Source organism: Oreochromis aureus, linkage group 15, assembly GCF_013358895.1.
Source record: "Oreochromis aureus strain Israel breed Guangdong linkage group 15, ZZ_aureus, whole genome shotgun sequence".
In the NCBI taxonomy this organism is placed as follows: Eukaryota; Metazoa; Chordata; class Actinopteri; order Cichliformes; family Cichlidae; genus Oreochromis; species Oreochromis aureus.
In genome coordinates this window covers 35,939,806-35,947,278 of record NC_052956.1, presented here as the reverse complement: position 1 = coordinate 35,947,278, position 7,473 = coordinate 35,939,806, and the positions used below count along the sequence as shown (strand labels likewise).

The following is a 7,473-nucleotide window of genomic DNA, read 5'->3' as shown; positions in this document are numbered from 1 at the left end:
CAACATCCATTCCAGGCTTTTTCAAGATTGGTACTACCACAGCTGATTTAAAACATTCAGAGAAGACTCCGGTTGTCAACAAAGTATTAAAAAGAAACAGAATGTAGGGTCCTAATACTGACCACAGTTCCTTTATAGCCCAGGCTGGCAGAGGATCCAAACAACAAGTTGTACATCGAGCTGCGTTTACAACCTTAGTTAATCCAGACACGGAAATAACCTTGAAGTCAGAGAACAGTTTATAAGCACCAACAGGTAAAGCAGCTGAGGAGTCTGATGAACTACTCGAGGAGGGAGTAATCTGATTCCTAAGTGTTTCAGCCCTGTCTCTGAAAAACATAAGAAAGTCATGAGTTACTCTCTGCAAGCTGCGACACTGATTCGCTGAATCATTGTTGCTCTCTTATTTATTTTGCCCTTTCCAGAGAATAATGTGACAGGCCAAAGATTTATATACAACTAAATAATTGATTTTAAAATGGGAATGCTTAAAAAAAGCCTTTTCTGCTTATACCAAAAAAATCCCATCCACACTACCGTCTGGAAAAGAGATATACAGTAAGAGGTGAGAGGGTTTTTTTGGGAGAGTAAATCAGATTTAATCATACGGAGAAAAAAGAAACATTTACTTAAGAGGTAAAAGCTCAAACGTTTGGAATATGTAATTAATTATTAACAGTAATTCACAGTTTAGAATAAATAATTTGGGATAACCAGCTGCTTTTAGCCACATCACAATGCAAAAATACTGAGGACAGAGTGTATCAAATGCTTTTACTGATTCTTCTGTAGTGGCTACAGCCATAGAAAAGTACAAGTATATCAGTTAAAAAAAACCCACTGAACCTGAAGCTAAACAGGGCTTAGTGTCAGATTTACTTAATAATAGTCTGATAACTGATATCTTGCGAGTTTCATTAGATTAACACAAGTGGAGGTTGGACCTTAACAATTGAGTTCTCTGGCTGTTCAAACGATGCTTTAGTTAAGCAGTGTAAAAATGAGGAGAAATGAGGAAGACTTCCTGTAATGTAATATAGCTGATTGATTCTTATTTGCAAACATTTCTACAGGACTTACGCCAGATGTTAACAAAAGCACTGGTTCCAACAATTACATTCAAATACCTGCCTTAAAACAAACAACAAAGGAATTCTTTCTTCTTTCAGCTGTGTGACATTTCATGGGACTTATTTATTGTACTTGACTTCACTTTACTGCATTTATCTGACAAAGTTAATGGTTACCGTTCTGTATAAAGGGATTATGTTGCTATAGCACGTCATGGTCTTTATAGGGCATGAGGTACAAACAAGTGGAATATGAAAATGCAGAGCCAAAGCTGTAACATACAGGAGAGCAAGGCGAAAACTACGACTTCATGTTTCTTTAGATAAATAATCAAAACTATATATACAGTTTAGTTGGATAAATCTTTTTTGTTACAAAAGATATGGGTCTTCCTTCCTCCTCCATAACCTTCTCTGTGGTTTTCCTCTTTTCTCCCTGCCTGACACCTCCATATTCAACATATCCATGTCCAACCACCAGCCTAATTTTGTCTCCAAGCCTCTCAACCTGAGCTGTCCCTCTCATGTACTCGTTTCTGCTGTTGTCTATCCTGATCTCTCCCAGTGTGATCAGGAAAGGGACAATATAAACCCTCACACGATTCCTCAAAAGCATTCATCATAGCAGGTCTCGCTACCCTCTCTTTTAGTCTTGCTGCTATCTCTCTGTCACAAATCAGCCCTGACACTCATCTCCACCATGTCATTCCTCTTCTCTCCAGTGCATATCTCTACCTCTCCAGACTTTCTCCAGACACCACATTTCCTGTCCGGGCACCCTATCGCATGCTTTCTTTAGCGCCACAAAGACACCATGCAGCTCCTCCTGACCTTATTTATGCTTCTACATCCACATTCTCAAAGCCAACATTGCATCTGTAGACTTCTTTCTCAGCTTAAAGCCATATTACTCCTTACTGATGATCACCTCTCTTCTTAACCTAGCTTTAGCAACCTTTTCCTTTAACGTGATGGCATGGATCATCAGTTTCATCCCCCTGTAGTCGACTACATTTCTGCACATGACCCTCTTGAAAGTCGGTACCCACACGCTTCTTCTCCATTCCTCAGGAATCCACAATTTTGTTGAATACTGGTTAAAAACTCCTCTGCCTTCTCTCCATACCCTCACAGATATGTCATCAGGACAAGCCGCCTTTCCACCCTTCATCCGCCTCATACAGACGACATACGTCTACGTAAGTAAATAAAATGACAAGAAGTTCAATATTTGCTTTGCCGCAGATTTAGGGGTTGTCGACTGATGATGAATTGGCCTGTCGTGGACACTATGCATCCCTCTCTGTTCTTTCATTAACTGTTGTGTGTGTAGTCCAGGCTACGTAACGGCGGCTGAGCTTTTAAAGGCGGATCTCTGCGCCTGAGCGCACTCTCCGCGGCGCAGACCATACAGCGCACATTCGCACCACAGTCCCTGAAAACCTTTAAACAGAACATTTGATGCTTCAAGACTGTTTTCGATGGAAAGGAATATTTAGCTTTTTTTCAAGAAGCGGAAATTACATAAAGCAAAGTTATTCTACCTTTAAAAAGAAAAAAACAACAAAAAGCCCCAAAACTAATCAATCATCGCCGGCACATCATCACAAAGAATCTGACGCACAAGGAAAAATGTAAGTGGCGCATTTTATTAAAAGATTTAATTGTATTTAGTTTATCTTTTTTTTTTTCGTCTGATCTCACCGTAATCTCTTTTTCACTTATTTCAGCTGATTTTCTGTATCTTTAAAGTCTTTTAGAAAGTAGACTTGTCAGATAAGTAAAAAAAATAAAAATAAATAAAAAAATAAGGAAGAAAGCAGCAATTTAACCTTTGGAATTAGCTTTTGAAATAACCAAACAAAGGAAAGCCAAATAATTTAATGAAAAGCAAAAGGAATCGATCTCATATAGAGATTCAAGGATATGACTTAATCACATTATTATTATTATTATTGTTATTATTATTATCATTATTATTATTATTATTATTATTGTTGATGTTGTTAAGAACAAACACACCTGTCTGTAACTTGTAGCTGTATGTCGACTGTGTGGTTTCAGGAGTGACTTTGTTTGAGGATGGGGGTGGGGGAGATAGCGATCTTCAGAGGTAGAGGGGCCCATGCAGGAATAGAGGAGTGTCTTATTGATCATGAATGCAATACAGAGCCATATAGCCTGGCATAGAAAAAAATCTGAAGTGCAATCCATGTTTTTAAAATCCACAGACAGCACTGCTGCTGGTTAAATAAGTAGTATTTCATGACTATTCTTCTATAGAAAGTTTACAATATAGCTATGGTGGGGTTGTTTTTTTTCTAGAAACATGGTAATAGTGAAGCCTCTATAGGTTATAACATTTCAAGTGAAGATAGTCCAGGTGTCATAGGACTTTCCCAAGTACATTTTCCATATTTGGCCATACACAAAACTACAAATGAATCTCTGGAGACGTGTGGGTATGCTGACAGTCCGTCTGTCTTTTCTCTGTCTATACAGCAACATGTGGGTTATGTAGGTACCCTCCGAGGGTGTCGTGTCATAGTTTGGATCATTTTCACCCTTATGGTTTTATTCTTAAATATACAATTTTAAATAAATAATCCTAAATGAACGTCTGTCACTTTACAATACACAAATCTCTGCAAAAATAAATAAATAAGCTCTCATTGTTTGATAAAAAGACCTGGAGGTAATCTCTGTATACACTGCACAGATATGCCTTTCACTAACAATGTTTATATATTCAACTTTCCCTCTATTAAAAGGTATAATGTTGCCCTGTCTAACTGGAATCCCATGATTTTTGTCTTCCCCCAGGATGAATAGCAGAGATCGCTGGAGAGTGTACAAGAGGGTGAGTGTCATGTTTCTCCTAGCGGTGGTTGCGTTAACCGTTGTCCAGAGAGGGAGCATCAGCTTCGAGCTGGAGAGGCACGCTCGTTTGGATGCTACTCAGGAAGCAGGATCTGGAACTGACTCATACCTACAGATAAAAAGTTTCTGGAAGTCTGGCAGCTACTGGTCAAAGCCAAAAGCTCCAACCACCACAGAGAAGCCCAGAATCCCTGAGGACGGCAGGCCCACAACTTGGGATGTAAAGAGTTCCAACTGTAGCGCCAATGTCAACTTTTCTAACCAGGGGGAGTGGTTCAGGAACCTCGAGGACAATTTCAAGCAGTTTTTGCTTTATCGGCATTGCCGATATTTCCCCATGACCCTCAACCACCCTGAGAAGTGCACAGGGGAGGTGTTTCTGCTGATGGTGATTAAATCAGTGGCCACTCAGTATGACCGCAGGGAGGTCATCCGAAAAACATGGGGCAGAGAGCAGGTGGTGGACGGCAAAAGGATAAAGACCCTTTTTCTTCTTGGTAAGTCCTCCAATGAGGCAGAAAGGGCAAACCATCAGAAACTTGTGGAGTATGAAGACCAGATTTACAATGATATTCTTCAGTGGGACTTCTTAGATAGCTTCTTCAACCTGACTCTCAAGGAGACCCATTTCCTCAAGTGGTTCCATACATACTGCTACAACGTGCAATATGTCTTCAAGGGGGATGATGACGTCTTTGTCAGCGTGGAAAATATTTTTGAATACCTGGAAAACAGCAGCCACAGAAAGAACCTGTTTGTTGGGGATGTGATTTTCAAAGCTAAGCCTATTCGTAAAAAGGACAACAAATATTACATCCCCCAGGCTTTGTATAACAAGACGCACTACCCTCCATACGCAGGTGGAGGCGGTTTTCTAATGGATGGAAGCCTCGTGAGTAGGCTTCACTGGGCTGCAGACACGCTGGAGCTTTACCCCATCGACGATGTCTTCTTGGGCATGTGCCTGGAGGTGCTTCAGGTCACGCCTGTCAAACACGACGCCTTTAAGACATTTGGCTTGGTAAAAAATAAAAACAGCAAGTTGAACCGAGAACCTTGTTTCTTTAAGAACATGATTGTGGTGCACAAGCTGCTCCCGTCGGACCTCCAGCACATGTGGAATCTGGTCAACAGCGACCTAGTCTGTTCACAAAAGTTCGAGCTCCTATAGCTTGGCGAGAACACCGGGTGAACAGTGGCACCGAGCGAGCTCAGCCTTGACTCGGTGACTGCTATGAGGAAGTGCATCGCACTGTAAGGCAGGAGCCAAACTTCCTGGTAAAGTTGATCGGAAGCTGTATGTGGAGTGGAACCAGGACAATATTTGAATTTTCTGTTTGTGAGCAGTTGTGCAATTTCTGGAAGAGGATTATCAAAAGTAAATTATACAGAGCTTATTTTATTTTTATTGTTTTTTTAAGTTGAATTAGAATTGTGTGCTTACATTGGCATTTTTAGGGACCAACATCGTCGGCACACAGATTCAGAGAAAACCAAACTGTGCTGCTAAATCAATGGGCATACTAAGCAAGTTGGTTAAGTTGTCATTGAGTCGGTGATATTTTATTCTCTTGTGTCTTTTTTTAATAATGAAAGAGACTTATTCCTCTTTATCCTTCTGACATCTAGAATTTTCCCAACACAGAACCCAAGTCTTGGGTTCTGTGTCGTGAATCACAACACCACCAAATCAAACTGAACCCACTAATGTGAAAACAATTAATTGTGGTGGTGAACAAAATCCTAAATGCCTTTATTTGATATATTCCACCTTTATTTTGGATTAATTGTGGGAAATCTGGTTTTCTTGGGTGGATATTGAAAATGTAGGGGCAGTTAGTATTAGTGGGACACCCTAGGAGCCAGGGCACAGCCTGCAGTTATGCTAGCAGTCTTCAAAGTGCTGCACATTGCGTTCATGTGGACAAGGATGTCATGCAGAGAAACAAACAACTCTCTCTACCTCAATGATTTAGACAAAAACTCCTTTGTCTTTGATCACTTTTGGTCACAATATCATGTCAATTCCTTCCTATGCAGTACCTGCTCCTAAAGTAAGATTGATACTGTCTGCATTGTAGAATTCCTTGCACTCGCTGACTTGATCTGGAGCTCTTTTACATATACGCTAACTATCTGGGGGAAAAAACTACTTGTTACATACATGCTTTCTGTTCATTTGAATGTGCTGATATACTTGACGTGAGTTTGGTTGAGGGGTTTACAATAACACTGTGAACTTAAATTCTTGCTGGTACGACCATTATGACATGTTAATTTAATCGTCTCCCGAGAAAAGGGGGGACCTGCCTTTTACTTTTAACTTAAGGCAACGGACAATAAAGGAATGTAAATGACCGATTGTGGTTGGTGGTGGCTGTGTCTAGATAATGTAAATATACGTAAAAATCGTCATGTACAGAGAATGTCATCTGTAAATAAATATCATGACAACTGACACTGTGTTTGACTTTATCTACATCAAATGTCTGAAAATAAGATCAATCCAACAACAGTGGATTGATCTTCCCAATAGAAACTGTGTGGAAGTAAAAACCAAAGGAATGGTGGTATACTTTAAAAGATACATTAGACGTTCAATGTGCCTACAGTGGAGAATTCTCGCTTGGGAGGGGAGTTGGAATTAAGGGCCGATCCAAAGACATGCTTAATAAAAATGAATAAATGTCTGAAAGATAAAGTGCTTAAAAAAGGCATAAAATATATAGTATTCTGTGCCAAAGCTCAAAGCTCTTTAACGGTCAGTTAGACTAGAAAAGCCCTACATGAATCCCAATCCATTTCCACTAGCGTAATATGTGTGCTGTATAATCCAGCAGGCTGGATTATAGCCTGTTAATAAATGACTTTTAGCTGCTCCCTCAAAGACAAGGGTGTGCCACTGCAGGTAACACCCTGCCTATCTGATTTGTCAGATTCTTATGCCGGATGCTTTTCCTGATGCAACCCCCAAAGGATCTATCCTTGACAGAAGGTGGAAAGGATCTCAAACAACTACAAACACTTCAGGCTTTCACTGAACTTTGTGCCCCTTCTTCCTCTTTTGTATTTGTCTTCAGAAATGCGCTGGCTAGTTGTGGCATTTCCCACTTTTTCTGTCACGTGTCCCCTTCTTATTACCGCATCTTTTTTCAACAAGTCCGCTTGCTGAGACTGTTACACCGCAGTGGAGCTATCTCACAAAAAGATAACGAGGGCATCGCAAAAGGAAACAAATACCCCCTTGTTTTCCACGATCTCTTTCAGGACAACAGAAGCTATGCAGAAATGGAATCTGCCTTCACTATATTGTATTTCACCTGGACACACTCACCGGCACAAAAACCATAGCTTAAGTTTTATCTCTTCCCCCTTTGTTAAACAGAGTGATCGGAAGTCAAACCCACAAAGGATTGGAACCGAAATCTCCCCATTGTGGATTTGCTGTATCGGTGTGGTTTATTGAATATGAGCTCACAACAGGACTCAGCAATAGCTTTAAAGTTTTAATTTTCCAAACTGC

General features: G+C 40.3%; 1 protein-coding gene across 2 annotated transcripts; it reads left to right on the top strand.

Annotated features, from left to right (window-relative positions):
- Positions 1–1,938: 1,938 nt before the first annotated feature.
- Positions 1,939–6,408, top strand: b3gnt7 (UDP-GlcNAc:betaGal beta-1,3-N-acetylglucosaminyltransferase 7). 2 transcript variants are annotated; one of them, XM_031759287.2, is made up of 4 exons: positions 1,939–2,107; positions 2,205–2,269; positions 2,404–2,704; positions 3,894–6,408. In XM_031759287.2, the coding sequence occupies exons 3-4, from the start codon at positions 2,532–2,534 to the stop codon at positions 5,119–5,121; spliced, it is 1,401 nt and encodes a 466-aa protein (XP_031615147.1). In that variant the 5' UTR covers positions 1,939–2,107; positions 2,205–2,269; positions 2,404–2,531; the 3' UTR covers positions 5,122–6,408. The 2 variants fall into 2 exon arrangements, with proteins under 2 accessions (XP_031615147.1, XP_039454493.1); XM_039598559.1 differs by having other exon boundaries at positions 2,205–2,704.
- Positions 6,409–7,473: the final 1,065 nt, after the last annotated feature.